This window comes from Neoarius graeffei, chromosome 11 (genome assembly GCF_027579695.1).
Source record: "Neoarius graeffei isolate fNeoGra1 chromosome 11, fNeoGra1.pri, whole genome shotgun sequence".
Classification (NCBI taxonomy): domain Eukaryota; kingdom Metazoa; phylum Chordata; class Actinopteri; order Siluriformes; family Ariidae; genus Neoarius; species Neoarius graeffei.
In genome coordinates, this window is record NC_083579.1 from 47,868,948 (window position 1) to 47,896,237 (window position 27,290).

At 40.9% G+C, this 27,290-nt stretch overlaps 1 protein-coding gene across 5 annotated transcripts in view; it reads left to right on the forward strand.

Annotated features, from left to right (window-relative positions):
- Positions 1 to 27,290, forward strand: part of bahd1 (bromo adjacent homology domain containing 1) — a 146,539-nt gene that overhangs the window by 95,953 nt on the left and 23,296 nt on the right. For 4 of the 5 annotated variants that reach the window (XM_060934055.1, XM_060934058.1, XM_060934056.1 and 1 more), the window contains exons 2-3: positions 1,392 to 3,005; positions 24,104 to 24,477. In XM_060934055.1, the coding sequence (XP_060790038.1) occupies positions 1,412 to 3,005; positions 24,104 to 24,477 (1,968 nt within the window). In that variant the 5' untranslated portion in view covers positions 1,392 to 1,411. The remainder of the gene's footprint in view (positions 1 to 1,391; positions 3,006 to 24,103; positions 24,478 to 27,290) is intronic. The other variant, XM_060934059.1, reaches the window with a different exon arrangement.

Sequence of the window (27,290 nt, forward strand, 5' to 3'; positions counted from 1 at the left end):
CTTTTATTTAAAAAAAATTATATTGTCAGACAAACACAGGCAACATAATCTGCAAGCTATCCAAAAGTATAATAAAAGACTTTGTGGCTCTCTCGCTAAAGTCCCAATAGGATTTCAAAATGAAGGTATTTTAGATTATTTTTTTTAATCAGTTAAAATTTTGGACACACTTTTTACTTCAGTGGTTTTTCTTATTAATTAAAAGGCTCTTCATGTCTTAATGATGGATGTCGTTTCTCTTTACTTAGTTGAGTGGTTTGTGACATAATATGGATTACTACAGTTGTGGACTAGGGCTATTTATTTATTTAGTATTTTTTATTTTTTACTATTTACTGTTTGATCTCAAACACATTAAGAAAGCAAGAAATTGCACTAATTACCTTTTGACGAGGCACGCCTGTTAAATGACAAGCATTCCAGGTGACTACTTCATGAAGCTGGTTAAGATAATGCCAGTAGTGTGCAAAGCATCAAGGTAAACGCTGGCTACGCTGAAGAATCTAAAATGACACGTATATTTTTTTAAACACTTTTTTTTTTTTGGTCAGAAAATGGTCAAAATACAGAAAAAAAAACCCATGAGTAGATGTGTCCAAACTTTTGACTGCTAATGTATATACAAATGAAATGGAAATTTAATGTATGTCCCTCATCAAAAAATTTCCGTGCAGGGATTTGCCAAGGATGGCTCATGTTACATAAAATTCAAGCTCTGTGGCCGACTCAAATCACAGCTGTGGCTCAGCAAGCATTTCTCTGTGTGTAGATCTATGTATCATGATCATGCCTGGCGAGGCAGGCGATAGCATGGTACATTGCACATGTGCAGGTCGAATGTTGCGCTGACGTAAACAACAAACATGGCCGAATGATCCTTGATCGTCTTAATGAAGTGTAGTGTTAAGCTTGAAATAAAATATTAAATAAGGAGTAGCTGACATAATCATGTAGATTTATGTACTATTTGGACTTCAGCTTCTAAATATTGACTTCAGACAAGTCTTACACTTATCTGAGCATAGACAGCAGAATATTTATGGTGATGAGTAACACAGTCGACATACTCAAAAGACCTTCTTTATAATGGCTGTATTTACATGCTCTGTGTGTGTGTGTGTTTCTGTGGCAGGCAGTTAGAGCTTGTATGCGAAATGATTTGTATAAATTCTTTTAACTGAATGTTTTGAAAATGGATGATGTCTTAGAATTCTGTGAAGGAGAGTGAAGAGCTCATAATATAGTTATTACATCTAGCTTTACTTTGATAGTTGGCCATATTGAGTTCAGCAGCCACTAGCCAAAGTCAGAACAGAAACCATAATTTGAATGAGCCAACCACATGCCTCCAACACAGCTGAGTTTGAGCATTTCCTTTTTCCCCCCTGTAGGATCTGCATGGAAGATTGTAATGACACATGCACGGCAGAGGAACTCTCTACGTAGATATCGAAGCGACTCCAAGGAGCAGGTGAACTGCCGGATACATGCCGAAATCATGGGCAGGACCTGGCCAGAGTGCCCAATGCTAGAAAAGAAGATTAAAAGGCATGCCTATAAAAGAGGAAGAGATAAGGAAATAAAGCAACAAAGTGCAGATAGTGACCGGAAGCTTTATCCCCTCAGAGGACGGCAGGGAATGAGCGACGTGGGTTCCTTAAACTGCTGTGTTCTACTGACTCGCTTAGAAGAAGGAGGAACTTGTAAGGGCAGCATGAAAGCTGTGACCAAGAACAAAGGGAAAAGAAACATGAAGGTAAAGAAGGGAAGGACCAAACCCTGCAAGTGTCGGAAGAAGGGCTGCAAAGCATGCCAGCCAATGCCTGGACCAAAAAGCAACCCCAAACCTGACAAAACTGCCTTATACTTGGAACTTCTAGAACCTCGAAAGCGACGTTTGGCCTCTCTTAATGCAGAAGCAGTCAACAGCCTGTTGTTGTTCAGAGAGGACTCTCAAATGTCCAAAAAACAGCAGAATTCACAAAAAGGTGATGGTGAACTCCCAAAAGGAGAACTTGACAGTTCAAGAAAAGGACTAGAAGGCCAAAAACGTACACGTACAGGAGAAGGAGACGAGGGTACAAATCCTAAAAAAACCAAGAAGGCAAAGACAGTGTCTGAACATCTGGACCAGCTGAATCTAAACAGTCCAGCCCCAAGACGTCTCGCGGGTTTAAATGCGGCTGCCCTTCTGAAGTTAACTAGCACATCATCTGGAGCTAAACGGCGAGCTAAAACGGACACCAAGCCAGGCAGTGGAGGAGCACGAACAAAACAACTGCAGGGAAAGGTAAAAAAACACCACTGCCCACCATGCCTGTCCAAGCCGCCAGTATCTCAGCAGTGCTGCAGTCTCTGCAAGAAGGAGGCTCTGAAGACTGACGCTTTGTGGGAGGGCACTTCTGGGGGCCATGACTTCATCAAACCTGGATACCAATGCAGGTCCATGCTGAGCTACTCGTTGAAGCCTGTGAAAGAGGAGAGAACGGAGACTGATGTGAATTCATGCTATTGCTGTTCCCAGGAGAGATCAGTGGAATATTGTCACCGATTAGCCCTGTTCCTTGGGCAGAAGGCGTATCCTGAATCAGAACAGCATTCATTGCCATCTGTTAAAGGATTCCTTCCTTCCCCTCACACGCTAACCCATCCAGCCTTGACACTAGGCGCTCATTCTTACCCTTGCTACCCTGGTTACTATGTCCACATTGCCCATCATGGGACATCCTCACTCCCTGTAAGTACAAGTCCTGGACCCCGTGCACCGCCGTCTGTACCTCCTATTACACTGTGTCCCACTGGGGTCCAGAGACCCAAACTACTGCCCTCTCCAGTGTCTCACCCTTCAGGAATTCCTCATCCAGTGTACTGCAGCTCAGTGGGGACGTGTTATGGAGAACCATGTCGGATCAGCGGCTGTGCCTACAGACACACTCAACCCATTGCTAACAGGGGCTGCTCATTCAGCGCCGGATGCTCCAGCTGCAGCCACAAAATCAAGATGGGTAAGACGAGGCAAATGGGATGAAAATCCATTTGCTCTTAGCATGAGCTCCTCAATAGAATCAGCCTCAGTTATTCAACACTTGTTTCATAACTGGGGTTGTGCTGGTTAGACTATATGCATTCCGAGATAACTGTACGAGGTCAAATGCTTGGGATGTCTCATGCTAACCACACATAACTGCTGTGTGTAAATAATCCTTTAAGAAAAAAAAAGTTATTTTTTATATATATATATATATATATATATATATATATTTTTTTTTTTTTTTATTTCCCCAGCCCCAGGGGAACCCTGTCAGATCTTTCTATTCTAGCAAACCCACAGTAGCATACCTTGAGCTAAGAAGGTTATCACTGAGTCAGACAGGTAATATTCCCTGCTTCATACTGGCTAAATTGTATATGGTGCTTTTGAAAAATGCCTTGGAAATGGTCATGTGACTTGACTCTGTTTGTTTTGGCCATTTGCTGACTCCGAGAGAAGGTAGATGGTGCACACCGGGAGAAGATATTGGGCCGGTTGATTTAAATGGTGCCTTTGCTGTCACTTCTTTGAAACAAGTTGATTTTATGTAAACCAGTTAGTTACAACAAATGAAAAAGACTAATTAGTTAATGTGTAGGAAGAGAATAACCCTGCAAGTGTTTTTGTATGGTTTTATTAAAAAAAAAAAGTATTTTATAAAACTCCTAATTACCACCTGGATATGGGATATATTCAGCTTTAGCTTGCACAGACCTCAAACTGTCAGGTTGTAAGGCCTATCTTTAAACATTTATGTGGCACAAAAGGGTAAAATAGGGAAATAAAAGGCGCCGAAATGCTTTAAAAAGACTCCGAAAAGAAAGAGAAATGATTTGGCTCAACAATGCAAACCCTCTTTCCCTTTATGCAGTCACTCCACTATGTCTGTCTGCTCACTGCTGTCTTTTCAGCGTTAATTTGAATGTGAATAATTGCCACAGGTGGGCAGGGTGCTGGTTATTTTTGTTGGCAGGAGACTTGAACTCATTGTAAGAAGGCAGCTGTAGTCTTTGACTAACCTTGGAACAGCCACAAAGCATTACAGAACTAGAGCTGGTCGCTTTATCGCCATCGAACCTGACACAATCTCTGTTATTTCTTGTTAATCAGATGATATTCTGTCACTTAGAGTGTTGATCAGTAGTTATAATGCTCATATGACTTTCCCACAATTAGTATGCACATTTATATGTGAAGATATTAGTTACAGTGTCTTGCAAAAGTGTTTTGTCCTGGGTTTTTTTGCATTGCACGCTGGAATTAAAATGGATTTTTGAAGGTTGAGCACCATTTGATTTACACATGCCTACAACTTTAAAGGTGCAATTTGTTGTTTTATTGTGATACAGACGATAATTAAGATGAAAAACAAATCTGGAGTGTGCATAGGTATTCACCCCCTTTCGTATGAAACCCCTAAATAATTCACTTCATAAGCCACATAATTAGTTGATGAAGTTCGACCTGTGTGCAATCAGCGTCACATGATCGGTCACATGACGTCTGTATAAATTAGCCTGTTCTGGAAGGACCCTGACTCTGCTACGCTACTAAGCAAGCGACATGAGAACCAAGGAGCCTCCAAACAGGTCAGAGACAAAGTTGTGGAGAAGTACAGATCAGGGTTGGGTTATAAAAATATCCCAAACTTTTTGAATATCCCAGGGAACACCATTAAATCCATTATAGCAAAATGGAAAGAATATGTCACCACTACAAACCTGACGAGAGAAGGCCGCCCACCAAAACTCACAGACCGGGCAAGGAGGACATTAATCAGAGATGCAACAAAGACGCCAACGATAACACTGAAGGAGCTGCAAAGATCCACAGCGGAGATGGGAGTATCTGTCCATAGGACCACTTTTAAGCCGTACACTCCACAGAGTGGGGCTTTATGGAAGAGTGGCCAGAAAAAAGCCATTGTTTTAAGAAAACACGTTTGGAGTTTGCCCAACAGCATATGGCAGACTCCCCAAACACATGGAAGAAGATTCTCTGGTCAAATGAGACAAAAATTTAACTTTTTGGCCATCATGGGAAATGCCATGTGTGGTGGAAACCCAACACCCTGAGAACACCATTTCTACAGTGAAGCATGGTGGTGGCAGCATCATGCTGTGGGGATGTTTTTCATCTGCAGGGACAGGAAAACTGGTCAGGACTGAAGGAAAGATGGATGGCACTAAATACAGGGCAATTCTGGAGGAAAACCAGTTTGAATCGGCCAGAGGTTTGAGACTGGGATGAAGGTTCATGTTCCAGCAGGACAATGACCCTAAACATACTGCTAAAGCTACACTGGAGTGGTTTAAAGGGAAACATTTAATGTCTTGGAATGACCTAATCAAAGCCCAGACCTCAATCCAATTAAGAATCTGTGGCATAACTAGAAGATTGCTGTATGCCAACGCAACCCATCTAACTTGAAGTTGGAGTAGTTTTGCCTTGCGGAATGGGCAAAAATCCCAGTGGCTAGATGTGCTAAGTTAATAGAGACATATCCCAAGAGACTTGCAAGAGAATTGCAGCAAAATGTGGCTCTACAAAGTATTGACTTTTTTTTTGGGGGGGGTACCTATGCACACTCCAGATTTCTGTTTTTTCATCTTAATTATTGTCACAATAAATCAACATTTTGCACCTTTAAAGTGGTAGGCATGTTGTGTAAACCAAATGGTGCTAACTCCCCAAAAATCCATTTTAATTCCAGCTTGTAATGTGACAAAACAGGACAAACACCAAGGGGGGGGGGGGGGGGGAGAATACTTTGGAAGACACTGTATAACTGTCGGGATCGATTGCACAAAGTCTGCTCTTGTTGAGCTTTGTCACATATTTGAACGAGGCGTGTTAGGATTTTATATTTATTGCTTTGCACTTATTTTTGTATCGTTAATAAAAACTATAAAGATCAAATCCCCTAACTGTCCTGGATATACTCATCTGCCACTTTATTAGGAACACTCATCCACCTGCTGTTTTGTGCCGTTATCTACTCAGCCAATCGTTTGACGGCAATGCATAAAATCATGCAGATACAAATCAAAAGCTTCAGTTAATGTTCACTTCAAACATCAGAATGGGGGGAAAAATGTGATCTCTGTGACCTTCACTGTGGTATGGGTGTTGGTGTCAGATGGACTAGGTTGAGTATTTCAGAAACTGCTGATCTCCTGGGGTTTTCACACACAACAGTCTGTAGACACAGAATGGTGCGAAAAACAAACAAAAAACACTGAGTGAGCAAGAGTTATGTGGGTGGAAAGAAATGCCTTGTTGATAAGAGAGGTCAGAGGAAAATGGCCGAATTGGTTTGAGCTGCCAGGAAGGATATCGTAACTCATAGCAACTCTTTACAACCGTGGTGAGCAGAAAAGCATCTCAGCATGCAACAGCAGAAGACCACGTTAGGTTCCACCCCTATAGCCAAGAACAAGTTCCTATTAAAGTGGCCGGTGAGCGGATGTCTAATACCCTGTCCACACTAGGGATTTTGTACCGATACGAAACTACTTTCGTACCGCAACACCTGTCCACACTAGCAACTATACCGGTACTGTAGCGGTGTAACTGTATCAGTACGAAACCTACAAATGTATGGGTTTCGTACCGGTACAGTATCGGTACTGTAGCACTTCGCTGTAGTGTGGACAGATGAAGCGGTTCTGTATCAATACAAATATAATGTGCATGCGAAAACGAAACGACCGTGGAGCTACATGGAGCAAAGAAAGGGGGGAGGGAGGGAGGAAGAAAGGAGGAAGAGGGGAAAAGGGGGAGAAAGGGAGGGGAAGAGAAGGGAAGAGGGAGAAAGTGAGGGGGAGAAAGGGAGATTCGTTTTCTTTGTTTCTTTCTCAACTGCCTCGCGCGTTTTATATGATTCGACTGAATAAATGACCACCAGAAATACAGACTGTACATTGACAACAAAAAGCACACACATGTTGTTTCATCCGCCATATTCTCGGAAGGAAGTTACTCGGTAACCACGGAAACATTTCGCGCACGCGCATTTCAACTACTGTGAAAGAAAACCGCAAACATTTCTCGCTAGTGTGGACAGATGCACTAAACTGTACCGGTATACTTTGTATCGATACAGTTATACCACTATCGTACCGGTATAAGTGTGAACACAGCATAAGTAATGTTGCTGGAGTGTAGTGGAGTCTGTAGTAATTATGACCTTTTCTCCCAGGATAAACGATCTCCGTATCACAGAGATGTGTGCCTGATTGTCAGCACTTAAAATTCCATGCATGCTACATTTTAATACAAGCTGTTCTAGGCTCTTATTGTAGTATTCTTGGCTGGGCAGGTTGTTTTTATCATTAGTAGGTCACATGGATATACTGTAACTGTTACAGTATATCCATGTGACCTACTGATGAAAAACTTGACAGCAAGCTAATTAGCATGTTACCGGCTACAGTCAGTATATGGCACGTTAAAAGTGGGTCAGCGTTGTAACAACATAACGTTACTGTACAAGCAATGCTTATTTAACGGTAACAAACTTGAGCCCTATATGTTGAAATTCCTCTCTTATTCGTTCGTTAATTTATCACACAGTCTTACCTCAGTCAACTTCTTCCCTCCTGGTAAAATTCAACGTCTCAGACGCGGACACAAGTGGGTGGGGGATGCGTTTGATTAAGTCTCCTGATTGTCTGGTGATAGATTGGTGGGCGGGGGATGCGTTTGATTAAGTCTCCTGATTGGCTGGTGATAGATTGGTGTCATTATAGCACGTCGGAGCGGTTCATGCCAGGCTCGAGTCCGATCCACCACTCCGCAGAAACAAACACTTCAAGAGCTACAGTAACACTGACAGCCAGGTTATATCCTCATGGTTTTATAGGCAATATCATGCTTCCTTTTGTAAAGGGGCGGCAGAAATTAAACGGGGGCGGGAATCACAGAAAGGGGGGCTGCCCGCACCTCTAAAACCCCTCGTGGAGAACCCTGAACTGTATTGCGAGGCTATCACCATGGTGACGACGCTCAGAGATGTAAGACGTAAGCAGCAGGAGTTAAAAAAAAAAAAAGAACCCTGCGACACAGAGGGGGAAAGCTGTAGTGGGCCTATTGGAAGACATGTAATATGAACACCAATCAGATATACTGCAGTGCATTTCTGTATAATCTTCCAATTTCTTTCCTCATCCCCCAAGATCGACTGGGAAAGTCTCAGAGATCGACCAGTCGATCGTGATCGACGGGTTGGTGACCTCTGCTGTAACATGTATGTCGGCTATACCTGTGATAGGAATTCATTCATTTAAGTAAAACCTTCAGAAGCATAGCTTCTGTGACGCGTGTGCCTGACTCGTATACCTGTTAGAATCCAGGAGAATTGTGAAATCCATGCGAGCGAGCCGAGTGAGATGGATTCCCCCACTTCCCACGTGCAGTCGGGAACACAAAACGGGGAAGGTAACGTACCGTAATGGATTTTGCTGAAGGATATTTCTCCTGGCTGTAAAAATTCCTCTGAGAGTAAGCTAGGTTGTCTGCCTCAACAGAGCCAACTATTTCATTTCATCTTTACTTGTTAAGACGTAATGAACAGGGATTTCACTGTAATTTTCCCTGTCGAATTTTTTTTCTTTGATTGTGTCATTACAATTTAGTCATGAAATAAAAGCTAATCAATGAATACTTATCGTAAAAAAATTTCATTGACAAAATCAACACGGCTTTGCAGTGCAAAATCTCTTTCCTCTTCGGAAATCATGGAGTTTTTACTGAGGTGTTAATTCAGACAGGAAATACATGAATGTTCAGTACCAGTCTTAGACATACCTTCTAATTCAATGTTTTTTCTTTATTTTTATTAATTTAGACACTTCATGTCTTAAAGTAATGATGGATGTCGTTTCTCTTTACTTAGCTGAGCGGTTCTTGACATAATATGGATCGCTACAGTTGTGGAATAGGGCTATTTACTGTATTTTTATTATTTACTATTTACTGCGGGATCTTAAATGCATTAAGAAGGCAAGAAATTGCACTAATTAACTTTTGACGAGGCATAGCTGTTAATTGAAAAGCATTTCAGGTGACTACCTCATGAAACTGGTGACGATAACGCCAATAGTGTGTAAAGCGTCACCAAGGCAAATGTCTAGATTCTACGCTGAATAATCTAAAATGTGAAATATTTTTTGTTTGTTTGTTTTTTTAGCCCTTTTTTGTTTACCACATAACTCCATATATGTTCCATATGTTAGTTCATAGATTTGATGTCTTCAGTATTTGTTCTACAATGTAGAAAATAGAAAAACTTATGAATGAGTAGAGGTGTACAAATGTTTGGCTGGTACTGTGTGTGATTTTTTTTTTTTTTTTAATATAATATTTATATTTATAATCTATATTGTATTACATAGACACAAGTGTTTTACTGGGTAATAGGCCACTTGTATTTTTCATACAAACTACATCTGGGACATTGAGAACTACAACTGTGACACATTTTTCAGTATCCTCACTCGTGAGGAAATCAACTAATTGATTTGATAAATTTGGGTACTTTTTTTTGTGGTGTAGTGGTTAGTACTGTCGCCTCACAGCAAGAAGGTCCTGGGTTCGAGCCCAGCGGCCGGCGAGGGCCTTTCTGTGCGGAGTTTGCATGTTCTCCCCGTGTCTGTGTGGGTTTCCTCCGGCTGCTCCGGTTTCCCCCACAGTCCAAAGACATGCAAGTTAGGTTAAAGGTCATGGGCAACAGTCGGAGGTGAAATGTAGAATATCAGCTTTATTGTCTAGAAGAATGACCCAAAAAGCGAATTCAGTCTTCCTGGTGTCTAATTTGCACCCTAAAATTGAATAAAACGGTTAAAATATACTGTTTTGCCCAATTTACGAAGGTTTGTTTACATCTCACTTATGCGCACTTTTACCGCCAGGGGACCGTCGTCGTGACGTCATTTAAGCCAAACAGACCGGGACCAGTTCTGTGTTTACTTGCGAACCGAGCACACGTGTACAGACTTTGGTCATGAGAGGTTGTGTAAAATGTCTGGAAGCAATAGCGATTCTGAAGCAGGAAGTCTCCAAATTGAAGATCAAGAGGTGAAACCATATATGTATGAACCTATGGCTGTTGCGAAGCAATCGGTGAATGTGGCTCACTGGTTTGACCATTCGGCCGACTCTGATCACGGTGACGCCGGACCTCAACAAGACTCACACCCAAACGATTTATCCTGGTAGTTATGATAAATTCTTACTTTCGTCGTAATACTAAATAAGAGCCCTTTTGAAGAATAATTAAACCGCCTCCCTAGTGGATACAGGGAGCGATTACTTGACAGTGCGCCGGTAGACCACATTTAGCCTGCCATCCGCAGCATTATACTATTTATAGCCTACTCTAAGCGAGGAAATATCCCTTTGTCTAATTTCCACAGTGATTGTACAGGATCCCTCAGGATTCTTGACTTGTCAATTGCAAGCAAAAGTAAAAATGTTTACCTCCAATCTTCTCCTTTTTGCTTGAGCGTTGCTGGTACGTTTCTTCTTTGACTGCTTGATTTTGTTTCACGCGCACAATCCACTCTCTCCGCCTCTTCTCCTCTTCCGGAAAAAAAACAACCCTCTGGCTTCACGCACACAATCCACTCTCTCCGCTTCGTCTCCTCTTCCGGAAAAAGCCAACCCGCTCGCTCCGCCTCTTCTCCTCTTTTGGAAAAAGGTAAAAACTTCTTCCTGAACCAGTCCCTTTATTACAGTTCACTGCACAACAATAAAGCATGGTTTTTCTTTGGAAATTCCCGGACGCACGTCTGCACTCAAGCCGAACGGCAATGCAAGTAAACGGAAGTGGACTCAACTCAAGCGGTTTGTTTGTCTTGAATGACGTCACACGCCGAGTGGTCACGAAAATCGCCGAACAGAAATTTGCCGCGATCCGCGCTAACTTATTTTAATTATTACTTATTAGCAATACTTCTTGGGACCAGAAGAAAATTACAGAGGGTTTTTTAACATATAAAGTTTCAAATGTGCATAAATTGAAAACCGTTGCCTATGACGTTTAATTGGTGGCTCTAAATTGACCGTAGGTGTGAATGGTTGTTTGTCTCTGTGCCAGCCCTGCGATGACCTGGCGACTTGTCCAGGGTGTACCCCGCCTTTCGCCCGTAGTCAGCTGGGATAGGGTCCAGCTTGCCTGTGACCCTGTAGAACAGGATAAGCGGCTACAGATAATGGATGGATGGGTACTTTTTGTTTGTGAATGTGTCTGTATAATGAAAAGAAAATCATACATTGGCTTGAAGATATGAAGTTTATCTTCTCGTGTTGGAAAAACTCATATTTTTTGTACGATATACATCGCGGATCTGAATGACTTGTTTAAATAATATTGGTTGGCTTTGAGTGGTCTATCAGATATATTCCATTCAGCTAGCATGGTATTGAAGAAGTTGAAGACAAGTTCAGTATCATGCTAGCTGAATGGAATATATCTGATAGACCATGAAAAAAGCCGGCTATTATTATTATTATTATTATTATTATTATTATAATACACACAGTTTTACATGTAATACGTATTACCTTATGGCATTTTCAATTCACTGCGACGGTTTACTGCGGGCGCTGCCGGTGAATAAAGAAATGCTTCTGCGCATGCATAGCAGAAAACTCTCTCATTGAATATTTGCATCAGCTCAGATGTGTGACTTCAAGACAACTTGACAACCATGCAATATCGTAAACCATATTGCATGCTCATTCTCCATTGGGTAGAGTGACTTAATACACGTAGGATAAGCGATATGCTAACAATATTGCATGCTGTCAAACCAAATGAATGAAACCCGCTAGAAGGGAATAGAATACATTTTTGTATTCGATGACATCACTCCCAGTGTGACTAGATGCTCGTTGTCAAATTGGTGAACTGGTTCAGAATTGAAATTCTTTTGATTAATTTGCGTATTTTTTTATTTTTTATGGATGCATCTATATGATATAAAGAATATTATATGGTGGCACGAAGATATGAAGTTTATCTTCTCATGTTGAAAATATTTCATTTGTTCGCTCACTTGTGCAATATGTTCACCACTCAAAGATAAACTTCATATCCTCCTGCAACTATGTAATATCCTATCTATCGATCTGTCTATATCTTTATTCTAAAGAATAAAAGAATATAGGTTTGTTTTCCCACCCAATATCTCCTGTTCCACACTCCAGCCCAGTCGGTGGTGGTAATGCACCTTTAAGTTGGTTTGCCAACCGCCAAAAAAAAACCTTAAAGAAGAAGAAACAATACCCCTCCCCAATAAAAAAATAAAAAATACAAAAAAGCAACAAAATATGGAATAAAAATATTTGATGGTAAGAACGTATATCCCCTCCCCCCCAAAAAAAAGAATTATTACAACATTTTTCACAAATTGCTACTGTCATTTCGCTGGTTTGTTTACATTCTAAGCGGAAATGATTTTGGACATTTTGTATAAAGTTTTTATTTATTGAATTTGGAAAAAATAACAAAAATGCTCCATTTCTCAAAATCCAGTGAATGTGTATGTAATAAAACAGTTATTCCACTCAATCTTGTCGTACATGGCTTATAGCCAACTCGGCACTCCATGCCTCATCAGCGGTCAGCTCATGTATGACTCGATTTTGTGGAATAACTGTTAAATGAATAAATAAATATATAATCTTGCATTGTTTATATAGGAAGTACAATTTGGTGAAGTGTAAAAATTGGTCACATGACAGATTCAGATGGGGCTAAAATCCCAGAGATACACTAGGAATAATTACATTACACCACCTTCCCATGTAATTCTAGTCCAATCTGAAAAGGGCCTTAGAATGATTTTTAAGGACAAATTTATCATAAAATTGTCATTTGTAACCTGAAAGAGTGAATTTGAGGAAATAAGAGAGCTGTATTTTGGAAAAGTCAGCAGTGAGGTAACCATACGGTCATATCGTGAAACAGGGCTCGATGTTAACGGTAGTCCGACTGTCCAGGACAACCAAATGTTTGGTCCAGATAAGTGAAATCTGCATCTGCCTGTCTGACAGGACAAGTTGAATATTTGTTGAAAATTTGATAGTAATTATTCAAGAGTTACATCAATAAAGTTCCAACAAAACTAGTTCAAGCCCCTCAGTGATCCGGCTGTGTTATTGTTTACGAATTCCAGGTAAGCCAAGTACAGCAGGTGTGTGTGGTTTAAAAAAAACAACCACCATATCGAATTATGGATTATTAGATTCTGAATGAATTGAAATCAGAGAAATGGCAATCAAATACCTTAATAAAATAAATATCTGTGGTGAATCTTCATTTAATTCGGACATTCGTTATATTTTTCTTTTGTATGGTTCACATTAGCCATCACAAACGTCGTAAAATGTTTTGCGGGAACTTTACGACAGTGCCGAACTCACTTGTGGTTTGTTTTCATTCCCAGCGTGATTGTCACCCTCATCATGGCCAACTTAACTTCTTTTGCTTTCATTTCATTGAAAGAAAATGAAAGACGACAATCCCAAAAAGATAAAAGGACGAACAGAAACCAGTCATGAAAAGGAAATGCGAGTTCCTTTCAAAGTAGCTAAAAAAAAACAAGAGTCTCCTTTCACCTGGTGACAGTGTTTTTAATGTCTTTAAATTAATTTATACTTCAAGTTTTACTGGATTAATTAAGATTTAACTTTATTTCCTTGAGAAGCTTTGAATTTGGGAGAGTCTGACTCTTAAAATTACATCTCCGGTAATGGGTTATAATAACACATGGCAGCTCCAATTTGAACAAATAGTATACTGGCTTTACTATAATATTTACCAATTATTCCACGAAATTGAGTCGTACATGAGCTGATAGCTGACGAGGCACGTAGTGCCAAGTTGGCTATAAGCCGTGTACGACGAGATTGAATGGAATAACTGTTTTATTTGAGCAACATTCACTGGATTTTGAGAAATGGAGCATTTTTATTTAAATTTTTTGCAAATTCAGTAAATAAAAACTTTATACAAAAAATCATTTCCACTTGGAATGTAAACAAACCGGTGAAGTGATAGTACCAATTTGTGAAAAATGTAATAATAATAATAATAATAATAATCCTTGAAAAATAAAGGGATGTTCTTATCAAATACTTTTTATTCCATATTTTGTTGCTTTTTTTTTGTATTTTTTTGTATTTTGTTTTCAAGTAGAGTTTTATGCTGCGTTCATGTGCTATGGGAAGATGATATTTTCCAGTTGGGAAGTGGTATTTACCAGTGTGTTGCGTTCACATGCTTTTGTTGTTGTTGACAAATTAAAGATGGTGGACCAGATTCAGAATCAGGCCTGTTATTTGGCTAAAACAATTATAGATTGCCTTGTTCATCAGCTGCAGCAGGAATATGAGTTATCAAAAGTCAAAAAATGCTGAATATTTCCTGATCATGACAAGTAGAGATTTTCTTAACACAGTGAATGCCACGCAGTTTTTGGAAATTTGGCTGTAGCCACAATGAGAGTAGCCAGTATCTAGATCATTGTTGGCGTTCTTTGGACAGCCACAGAATATTTTGTATTAGGCTATAATATACATATTATAATAATATAATATACATAACATGACTCGTTTAAAAGGTGAGAGTCAGCTTTCCGTAGGTGAAAACCACTTCTTTCTTGGTTCATAAGCTAGTCTTGTACCGCTCGCCGCCATGTTGAAAAGGTTAAAGTTCATCTCATCTCGGCAACTCGTGTATCAAAATTTTCTACAAGTTGCCCAGTGGAAAATACCACAAGAGGGGGCGTTCATGTGTGCTTTCCATGTCGGCGTTTTGGTATTTACCATAATTCCCATAGCACATGAACGCACCATTATTTCATCCTCTGTTGGTTCAGCAACATGCTCTGCCATTTTGTTTTTCCTCTACTCACGGTAGATGAGCTGATATCCTACAATCGGAGCGTGCGATTGCTCATATCCAGTGAATATGGATATAATAAACTATAGTGTGTGTGTGTGTGTATATATATATACGCGCGCGCGCACACACACACACACACACACACACACACACATCATTCATACACATATATATATATATATATATATATATATATATATATATATATATATATATATATATATATATAAATATAACCCCGATTCCAAAAAAGTTGGGACAAAGTACAAATTGTAAATAAAAACGGAATGCAATGATGTGGAAGTTCCAAAATTCCATATTTTATTCAGAATAGAACATAGATGACATATCAAATGTTTAAACTGAGAAAATGTATCATTTAAAGAGAAAAATTAGGTGATTTTAAATTTCATGACAGCAACACATCTCAAAAAAGTTGGGACAAGGCCATGTTTACCACTGTGAGACATCCCCTTTTCTCTTTACAACAGTCTGTAAACATCTGGGGACTGAGGAGACAAGTCGCTCAAGTTTAGGGATAGGAATGTTAACCCATTCTTGTCTAATGTAGGATTCTAGTTGCTCAACTGTCTTAGGTCTTTTTTGTCGTATCTTCCGTTTTATGATGCGCCAAATGTTTTCTATGGGTGAAAGATCTGGACTGCAGGCTGGCCAGTTCAGTACCCGGACCCTTCTTCTACGCAGCCATGATGCTGTAATTGATGCAGTTGTCATTGTTTGGTATTGTCATGTTGGAAAATGCAAGGTCTTCCCTGAAAGAGACGTCGTCTGGATGGGAGCATAAGTTGCTCTAGAACCTGGATATACCTTTCAGCATTGATGGTATCTTTCCAGATGTGTAAGCTGCCCATGCCACACGCACTAATGCAACCCCATACCATCAGAGATGCAGGCTTCTGAACTGAGCGCTGATAACAACTTGGGTCGTCCTTCTCCTCTTTAGTCCGAATGACAGGGCGTCTCTGATTTCCATAAAGAACTTCAAATTTTGATTCGTCTGACCACAGAACAGTTTTCCACTTTGCCACAGTCCATTTTAAATGAGCCTTGGCCCAGAGAAGACGTCTGCGCTTCTGGATCATGTTTAGATACAGCTTCTTCTTTGAACTATAGAGTTTTAGCTGTCAACGGCGGATGGCACGGTGAATTGTGTTCACAGATAATGTTCTCTGGAAATATTCCTGAGCCCATTTTGTGATTTCCAATACAGAAGCATGCCTGTATGTGATGCAGTGCCGTCTAAGGGCCCGAAGATCACGGGCACCCAGTATGGTTTTCTGGCCTTGACCCTTACGCACAGAGATTCTTCCAAATTCTCTGAATATTTTGATGATATTATGCACTGTAGATGATGATATGTTCAAACTCTTTGCAATTTTACACTGTCGAACTCCTTTCTGATATTGCTCCACTATTTGTCGGTGCAGAATTAGGGGGATTGGTGATCCTCTTCCCATCTTTGCTTCTGAGAGCTGCTGCCACTCCAAGATACTATTTTTATACCCAGTCATGTTAATGACCTATTGCCAATTGACCTAATGAGTTGCAATTTGGTCCTCCAGCTGTTCCTTTTTTGTACCTTTTAACTTTTCCAGCCTCTTATTGCCCCTGTCCCAACTTTTTTGAGATGTGTTGCTGTCATGAAATTTCAAATGAGCCAATATTTGGCATGAAATTTCAAAATGTCTCACTTTCGACATTTGATATGTTGTCTGTGTTCTATTGTGAATACGATATCAGTTTTTGAGATTTGTAAATTATTGCATTCCGTTTTTATTTACAATTTGTACTTTGTCCCAACTTTTTTGGAATCGGGGTTGTGTGTGTGTGTGTGTGTGTGTGTGTGTGTGTGTGTGTGTGTGTGTATATATATATATATATATATTAGGGCTGTAACGATATGCGTATCGAAATCGCGATACGCAGAGCCACGATCCGTATCGCGATACAAGAAGGCAGAATCGCGGTACACCCTTTCAAACTTCTCCTCAGCCCAAAAACAGAGGCGCTTCCAATACTTTACTTTTTATTTAAATTACATTTTAAACTTACTTAAATTACTTTTATTTTTTTATATCTATTAGTAAGTCGTTTTTTCGCTGACCTGCGACAGTCTTCTGCGAGTCACGCAACGTCCACACTCGCCACTGGCAGAGCATTCATTTCTTTTAAGCGGTCGCCATTCTGGTTGCGACACGGGGAGCGAATCTGTAAACAAGCAGCTCATTAGCTGGCTAGGTGTGCCACAAGCCAGTCACAATCACTTGACCGGAAAGGCATGCAGTGTTGCCAGATTGGGCAGGTTTAGGTGCTTTTTGGCTGGTTTTGAACATATTTTGGGGTGGAAAACGTTAGCAATATCTGGCAACACTGAAGGCATGTCTGCTTGGGCAGAAGCCTTCTGCGGCAGTTACATTTTGACACGCGAGCAATGTTTCACCATAAAAATTCCGTAATTTCCATCTGTTTTCCGCGATCACAGAAAATCATTGGCCCTATGAGAGTGAGACAGTGAGAGAGCCCCCCCCCCCCAAAAAAAAAAAAAAAATCTTAACGGATTTACACGATTTGGAAAAATGACTTTTTCAGAACCGAAAAAAAACAGAGCTTCCGGCTCAACAGTATTATTTTGAGAAATAAAACAATCTTTGGATATACATTTGTTCATTTTTGCATACATATTACTCATTCTCTGCAGTGGTCTGAATTATTTGTTATTAAATAGTTAATGTAAGTAAGTAAATGTTAATAAGTCAAATTTACTACTTTAAAAAAACATTTAAAAAAAAAATCGTGGGCGTATCGAATCGTGGGTCAAAAATCGCGATACGAATCGAATCGTGAGTTGGGTGTATCGTTACAGCCCTAATATATATGTATGTGTGTGTGTGTGTGTATGTATATATGTATGTGTGTGTGTGTGTGTGTGTGTGTGTGTGTGTGTGTGTGTGTATAAAACTGTTCTTTAACCAGTGGAAATGTATTGAAAATTTCTTAGTTGTACAGTTTCCACCAGTACATTGGCAGAAAACTAATATGGTTTCTAGACCGAAGCATTTCATAGAGAAAGCCGACACACCAGAGGCTTCTGCAGCAACAAACGAGCAGCTCGGTGTATTTCAGTGAGAAAATGTAGTTTTAGATGATCTTTGAAATGAAAGGACAATTTGTTATACCTGCAGAAAGTTGAAGCCGTTTCATTTTTCATTGCTTTAATGAACGGGTAAATCAGCTAATGGACGTTATAGTGTGGCCTGAGGTCCTCCGTAAATAAATTACTTTTTTTTTCTTTTCTTTTTTTTTTTTAAATGAGGTGCTTTAAAAAAATATATATTTCGCTTGTGGTAAATCTTTGATAAGTTCCACAGACAGCTAGACTGTCTGGTAATAAATTGCTCATTTCAAACTCTGACACTTTTCACTCACTGTGCAGAATATACTGTATATACTGATAGTGTATATCATGTCTAGTACTGTCTCTATTCTGTCGGCGTGCCAGGCTGCTTGTAATAATACAGAGACTTAACAGCTGAGTGAACATGCAGTGAGCTGCACATTCTCTCCCATGCTTGGCTAGTCACCTCCCTGAGAAGCCAGAATAAGCAAGCAGGGTCTATTAAGTTTGGAAAAGGATCCACAACACATTTGTTGTTAGCTTTTTATTTGCATTGGCCCGCAGCCCTGTGACCTCATAAGGAAGCGCGATTATAGAGTGAAGTAGCACATCATTGCTTCTAGACCATCTGATGGCTGTTTGAAAGGAGGTAAATTACTCTTGAATTCCATAGCTGTCACATCTCTGCGATGCTCAACCAGCAGCCGAGCTGGAACGTGAAGGCTGGATTGCTAGAATGGTTGTCAAAATGCCACAAGAGTGAGGTACTTGAGATATGATTCCCGTGACCTGTGGATTGAGTGTTAACGGGTCACTGCTGATTGTACGGCCATGTTTTTGAAAGGTCTGTTATAATTGGGGCGGCATCAGCAGAAATACGGTCCATTGTGGTGAAGAGGGAGCTGAGCCGGAAGGCAAAGCTTTTGATTTACCAGTCAATCTACGTTCCAACCCTCACCTATGGTCATGAGCTTTGGGTAGTGACTGAAAGGATGAGATCGCAAATACAGGCGGCTGAAATGAGCTTTCTCCATAGGGTGGCTGGGCTCATCCTTAGGGTGAGGAGCTCAGACATCCGGAGGGATCTCCGAAAACCTGTCGAAAGGAGTCAGTTGGGGTGGTTCAGGCATCTGATTAGGATGCCTCCTGGGCGCCTTCCTTTGGAGGTTTTCTGGGCACATCCAACTGGGAGGAGACCTCAGGGTAGACCCAGAACACGCTGGAGAGATTATATGTCTCCTCTGGCCTGGGAGCGCCTTGGGATCCCCCAGGAGGACCTAGAAAGCGTTGCTGGGGAAAGGGACGCCTGGAATACCCTGCTTAGCCTGCTGCCCCCGTGACCCAATTTCGGATAAGTGGAAGAAAGTGGAGGGATGGATGTTACGGTGGCGGCTGGTGCTTTAAAAAAAAAAAAAATTGGGAGGGGGGGAGCAGTATTAGGGCAGAGTTGTTTTGAAATGTTCATTAGTTTTTATTACTGAGTCTTTCAGTTTGGTTTTTCATTTTAGTCTAGTTTTAGGAGTGCATAAGTAGTTTTAGTTTGATTTTTGTTTTTGAGGAATTAAGAGCTGGTTTTAGTTGAGGTTTTAATTTAGTTTGTATGAAGGGATATTCACATTATGAGGAAAGCCTTTATTTAAAGAAGCCAAAAAATAAATTAGCGTGAAAGAATTCATGCCATTAAATATGAGCTACAAAACCACTGTTTTATTAAAAAGGTCCCATACTATACACCTTCAAACCAATCAAAAAGACCCTCCTGTTGCTCAAGCACTGTCCAGAAACACGGCAACAGCTGCATACAGAATGCACGGCGTCCCATTCTACAGCCAACAAGCCATTAAAGGTGTGAGGGACGTTAAATGCAAATGCACAAATTAAAGTAACATAAAGAGTGACGTGTTGATTCCATCGTCCAAGTTAAATTCTTGCTTGAGTACTGCTTACTGATCAGAGTGAATACATAGAAGCTGCCAATATTCAGGTTAAAACACTACTTGAACATCAATTTTGCCCTCCTTTGCTTCTGGCCTGCAAATTTCTCAATGATTTTCTGGTTAAAGTCAGTCGAACTTGGTCACCAGTCTCTCTTCCATTAATCACATGGCCAGTGTATTCAGCCTCTCCTGCATCTAACTGTTCAGCAATGCTAAGCCTGCCAAAGAAACTTGGCTTCAAACAGTTGCCAAGATGGGTGTGGTTACTTCCGTGCCGTTTGTCCACAACATTTCGGTGCTGACACTTTTTGAAAATGCAAACAGGGAAAGCAATAAAAGGCATTACTCATACCACATCCAGCTCGCCAGCTCCGTTTGTCATAGCAAAAGCGGGTGAAGCCTCGAGTGTAAGCCCGCCCCCGATCACCTGCTTGCTTCTTAATGTTCAATTCGGGCTGGTCCGGGCCAAGCTGCTTTAGAGGCTGTCCACACGGCAACGGATTCAGGTGAATCTGATAAAATTGTTTATCGTTTCGGCCTGGCGTCCACACGGCACCGGCGTTTTGGGTGCCCCAAAACGAGAACGGGTTCCAGAGTGGAAAAATCTGGCAACGGCGCCGTTGCGAAGTCGTCTGGATGAGTAGAACGGATTTGTTTACGATGATGTCACAACCACGTGACTAGAACAAGCAGCACTCTCGCTGTTTTGTATGAACCACTGCATTGCATTCACTTTTGTATACAGCTTTTCTTTTAAATAAACAAGTAACTGAACCATTTCTTGAATTTCTTTTTTTTTATTGGATAAGACTGCTTTTCAAAATGTTCACACACAATATAAAAAGTTATATAAATTATATAAAAATGCTTTTCAAAATGTTCACACACAATAAGAAAATTAAGTTATATAAAACTGTGCACACTAATAAAACTAATTTGTACACACAGAAGGCACGATTTCCTCGCGTAGTCGCAGCCGTCTTCTTCTTGTTGTTGTGTGTTTGTTCCTGTGAGTGCTTCACGCCGGATAGAAGAAGGGGTTTATGCGCATGCATCTACTTCTATTGTTCTGGTGTCTCCGATGGGACCGTCTTACAGCGCACGTAGAGGTGTGGCATGTGTATTGCATCGTTTTCAGCAAGCGTTGCGTTGCCATATGTACCTGATATTTTACTGATCCGTTGCCCATGTGGACGCGATTTTTTTTTAAAATAAAATCTCGTTGCTGTTGTCGTGTGGATGTAGCCTTATTCTCTTTTGCTTCTTCCAGTGTACACCGTGTTAAAGGATGTTTCTGTAAAGAAATAACAGAATTTTCTTTCTCCGCGGGTCCACTTGAACTTGCCATCCTCTGAAAGCGCCGGTCTAAATCACAGCCGCAAATATGAAGGTCCGTAAAAATCGTCCAATCGCGTAAAAAAAAAATCTTAAAAACAATTTTTCAATTGGCTGCTAATAAAAGAAGGCATGTCCGGGGTGCACTTTGCTGCACCCCAGGTCAAATCTTGAATCCACTGATTAAAACGCAGCCTCAGGTCACCTGCTCTCCAAAAGCTTGTGTCGCCACATACACACACACGCACCATTTGGTGGGTGGAAGTGTGCAGGAAGTAGAGGTGTTCATAGAAAATTAAAATAAATACAGTTTAAAAGCAGGTGAGATGAATACAGGGTGAAATGGGATGAGTAAACAGATCTGACTTGATAAATACTTTGCTAAATTAGTTAATGTTTAATATCGCATAGTCTTTCTCATCTGGATAATTGGAAGGGGCAGCATCCGCCACTGCTGGTCTGTTCAATATTTAATGAGCTACTAGAGACCTGTGCAGGTCTGAGCTCAGCCTTTTACATCGACGCCAGGATTCAAACCGACATTGCAAAATCTGTTCCTTTCCCAGGCAGCGCTCTAGACCGCTCAGCCACGGAGGATTACATCGTGAACTGAGGTTATGTAAAGTGGCACTTGTATAGTCGGTACTCAGCGGCACACCACAACTGGAATCGCTACCTGAGCCTGGCATGCTAATTACATTCTTAAACACGCTTGAACTCGGTTACACATACAGACAGGTGCTTCCATAGGCTTCAGCCAAAGCCTGAGCCAATTAAAAGTATAATCGCGGATTATGGATAACATTTAAAGTGACACAGGTTGATGTATTAAAAAGATGAATAGTACCCTGTGGCGCTAGAGTAACCCCTAGGTATTTGAATCACACACTGTATTGCCTGCTGCCTCATGCCTGTGAAGGAGAATGAGCTGGAAAAATACCACACGCTAATTCCGTAACTTGGGTACGGGAACAGCTTGGCTCGTTTTGCCTCTGACAATGTCAGATCTCATCTCATCTCATTATCTCTAGCCGCTTTATCCTTCTACAGGGTCGCAGGCAAGCTGGAGCCTATCCCAGCTGACTACGGGCGAAAGGCGGGGTACACCCTGGACAAGTCGCCAGGTCATCACAGGGCTGACACATAGACACAGACAACCATTCACACTCACATTCACACCTACACTCAATTTAGAGTCACCAGTTAACCTAACCTGCATGTCTTTGGACTGTGGGGGAAACCGGAGCACCCGGAGGAAACCCATGCGGTTCCTTAAAATCGTTGGGTTATTTGTCTCAATTTAGGAGTCTTCGTTTGATCTGGGCGATCCGCCATGTTTGCTGTGGCTCCACGGTCACGACCACTGACCCGCTCATGACCTTGTGTGACTTTTCCGAACTGGCTGCCGAGCGGTTTGTAAACAGACTAACGTGGTTAGGACGCTCCGCATTAGGAAATAAAATGTATTGAAACCAGATGATGCATACCAGTTATGGGGATGGGTATCAGCTCAAACAGTTCAGAAAGGAGAGTGGATTAAATGATTCCTGAACCAGCACGTCGACCTGTGTCACTTTAAATAATCTCCGCATGCTACTTTGGAATATAATCGTATGTATACCCAACAAATACAGACATCAGACAAATTTACAAACAAAAGCACAATGCATTAAAAAACCAAGAAAAAAGTAAAATACAGTTTTTAAGAATGACCCCCCCCAAAAAAAAAAAAAAACCTAACCCACAACCCGTCTACCCTGCTTTACTATCCACCACATACCCCAAATCCCCTTAACCACCCTACTTTATTTCCTTATTTCCCTCGCCAGGAGTGCTTTCTCAATTGCATAGCCTATTTCATTCATTTTCCTCTTTGAGATGAGAGACGAGAGATTGCCAAACTTCCTCAAAATCTTTAAGCTTGTCCTTCAGAATGAATCTAATTCTCTCTAAGTGAAGCGTAATTAATTCATTCATTCATTCTGTCAGCCAGTGTTTTAGTGAGGGCATCTCATTCCTTTTTTTCAAAATAATACATGTAAGGGCTTTTTTTTTTTTTTTTTAAAGAAATGAAACCATATGCTACAAGACACTGCTGTGCCACCTAAAGGTTCTGTAGGTCCTCAGATACTCCCAGAATTATTAAAATTGTCTCTGGTTCCATCTGGATACCAAATGGTTTGGGGGTTTGTTTATTTATTTATTTATTGCGGGGGAAGAATTTTCAATTCAATACTCTTTTGTATTTTGGGGCATCAGGCATAACTTATGAAGTAAATTAGCTTCTGTGGAGTCACACTTTTCACATAGACTTCAAAAGCACCATAATTATGACTGTGATCATCAGTCTGACTTAAAAACTCGTCCTCCGGTCAGCGTCTGACATGTTCCTTCTTGCTCAAGGGTCATGGAAAAAGCAGCCCCCATTTCAAGGAAGATAATATAGCTTTTTTTTTTTTTTTTTTTTAATCCAGCAATCTGTTAACCACTTAATGCAATAATATATTAGTACATTATGTCTTCATGCAGGCCTGATTTTTTTTCCCAGTTAATTATTGCGCATTTTAAAGCTTTTTTTTTCCCAAAGAGGCCCTTTTTCAAATTTCACATAATTATAGGAAATGACCAAATTGCTAGTAATGACAGTTTCCCACAATTCTCTGTGTAAATACACAGCAATAGTTATGTCTACATTTCTATGAAACTTGAATTGCGTTGCGTCACACTAACCTCAAGCTTTCCTGTTCCTACAGAGGACTACCCCTACCCACTGGACAAGCACAGCCCCTCTATTTCCATGCCTCCCTCCTTGCCCTTGTCTGTATGCCCCATCCCCAGCGTGCCTGCTGCCACTCAGCCCATGCCCCACCTGCAGTCTCCTCTGCCGGACACTGGGCATCCTCAGGTCCAGTTACACGTAGGCCGAGAGTGCCCGCAGAGTGCCAAGCCGCCCAGCAGCTCACGCTCTGCGATACGGGACACAGCTGTCTGCCCCCATGTGAAGGAGGGCCAGCTGGGAGCCAGCCACAGCAGTCCAAGCACCAAACAGGCCAAGATTAGTCGGCGGCGGGCCACCAACGGCTGGCTGCCTGTGGGCACAGCTGCTGAAAAGGAGGTATTCATAGTGGTGCGTACTCAAGTTCTCTTCTGTTCTGACTAGAAAATGGCTGGTGGAGGATGTGAGAATAGGCGAGTGTTGCCTTACACTACTGAGACTGTGGAGGGGTGTGTGTGTGTGTGTGTGTGTGTGTGTGTGTGTGTGTGTGAGAGAGACAGACAGACAATAAAATGATTCTAGTTTTTGTGTCTCCCCTTTTGCATTCTAATCTAAAGTACACGAAGGGCATAACCTAAAGCCCATAAGCTATAACATAACATGGGTGAGTAAGTTGTGAAATATATATTATTTACCAGCTGGGAGGTGCGTATCGTGAAATACCGTGACCGAGGTCTTGAAAGTACTGAGTGAGGCCCTCTGGGCCGAGGTCAGTATTCAAGGCTGAGGTCATGGCATTTCACGATACGGACCGACCTTAAGCTGGTAAATAATATATTTATTTTTTTCTTTACGAAATTCTAACCGAAAACGAGAGCGCCCGAAAGGGAAAACCGAGCCGAGCTGCCATTTTGAATCCTCATTAACAGCTGTAATGCAAATTGCTTCCTCCTCGGTATACAAGTGCACTTCCATGGCAGGAAAAAAACTACATTTTGCCGCCTATGTAGTCCCCTATTTATACAAAATTGAGTCATTCAGGATTCAGCCATGTTTTTGCTCGGCGTTAGCAACAGTTAGAGGTTTTTAGCTTTCTCCTGAAATGTTTTCTTTTATTTCTTCTTCCTCAGGGTAGTAAAACTTGCTTTCGCTGTGAACACTGTCGCTATCGCTATACATGCTGTAAAATTAATGCTATTCTCCTGAGAAATATGAAAATAAATGTTGACAAAAATTGCTACCATATTTGTTGTTGTTGTGAACGAGCGAGTTGCCAGAGGTCTGTAACTGGGGTCCATATCGTAGGATACGGACCCGCTCACGAACCAGTCAGAGCGCACAATTTGATGGAAACCGGACCACGAAAAAATAAATATGAATTTATTGAATTAAATTAAAAAAAATCATAAGTTCAATTCATTAAAAAGGGAAAAAAATACAAGTTGTGGAAGTAGCTTCATTTCACACTGAAAAAAAATGAGGAAAAAAATCTGACCTTTAATTGAAATAAATTTATTCAGAGAGAAACAAATCCCTCATCAAGAAATAATTATTTTCAACAAAAACACGTGCCACTATTATTGGCACCCCTGGAAATTATAGTGAACACAATGGAAGCATGTTTCCCATTTAAATTGGACATTTTGGGGTTGATTGGAGTGTGTACGAACTTTCCAGCTGTAATCCATGATTAACTGGGGAACAAATATGAGGTGAGGCAGAAGCCAAATTCTCTTAGCCTGTGTCCGAAATCGCTCCCTACTCGCTATATAGGGCATTATATAGTGAGGATGCCATTTTGTAGTGCTGTCCGAAACCTTAGTGAGGATTATTTACACCCTATATAGTGCACTCAAAGTATCCCACAATGCATCATGAAAAGTAGTGTACAACCGATGGTCACTAACCAAAGCAATATATCCCATCATGCATTGCAGTCGCGCTGAAAGAAATCAAATTAAAAGTCTCAAATTTGATTTTAAAAAAGGCAGCGGCAAAGAAGAAAATATTCAGCCTTGATTTAAAAAAAAAAAAAACCTGAAAGATGCAGGTACTTTGTATTGAATAATGTGGGAAATACGCTCAGTATAATATGGATTTATCACAAAAATACGTGTGTATTTATTATTTTGAAAACCCGCCAGCCGACTGATCTGGCAGGTTTTAATTGTGCGACAGTAATGACGTAAATACCAGCACGATGTTGTAGTGTCTGAAAACGTTTTTTCATTTTACCAATGAGCTCACTGTGTAGTCCTCTATACAGTAATTCCCTATGTAGGGAGTAGTGAACGAGTGAGCGATTTCGGACACAGTGTGAGTCATCCGTCAACATGGGAAAGACAAGAGAACATGCAAACTAAATGAGGGAGAAGTGTATTGACTTTCATAAGTCAGGCAGTGTTTTTATTTATTTATTTTTTAAATGTCTATTCGCCTGAAAATGTCCATTTCTACTGTTGGGGATTTTTTTTTTCCTAACCCTTTTTACTAGTCTTTACAACGGGTGCCAATAATCATGGAGAGCAGTGTGTGTGTGTGTGTGTGTGTGTGTGTGAGAGAGAGAGAGACACACACACACACAGTACTGTGCAAAAGTTTTGGGCACCCTATATTTTATTTAGTACAAACTTTATTATAGAATTTTTTTTATGACCTCCTATATTGCAGTGCATTGGTTATCACTGTCACCTCACAGCAAGAAGGTTCTGGGTTCGAGCCTCGTGGCCTACTGGGACATTGCTTTGTGGAGTTTTCATGTTCTCCCTGTAGTTGCATAGGTTTCCTCCCACAGTCCAAAGACATGTGGATTACTTCAACTGGCTACTCCATGTAAATATTCCTATTGGCGTGAGTGCAAGTGTGAATGGTTGTTACCGCCGCCAACTTTGCTGAGGAGGTTATGTTTTTGCCTCTGTTTGTCTGTTCCCGATGTAACTTTGAAGTAGTGAACAGATTTTGATGAAATTGTGAAGAAATTGGGCCATGGGCCCAGGAACAACTGATTAGATTTTGATGCAAATCTGAATATGTGGCTTGGCGGAGGTATGCACACTACCGAGAGCCCTTCTAGTTTCTCTGTGTTAGTCCTGCAATCGGCTGGCGACCTGCCCAGGTTGTACCCCATTTCTCACCTGAAGTCAGCTGGGATTGTCTCCAGCGTCCCCCTGATGGATAAGCGATGTACTGTAGATAATGGATTGATGGACATCTACAATTTTGAA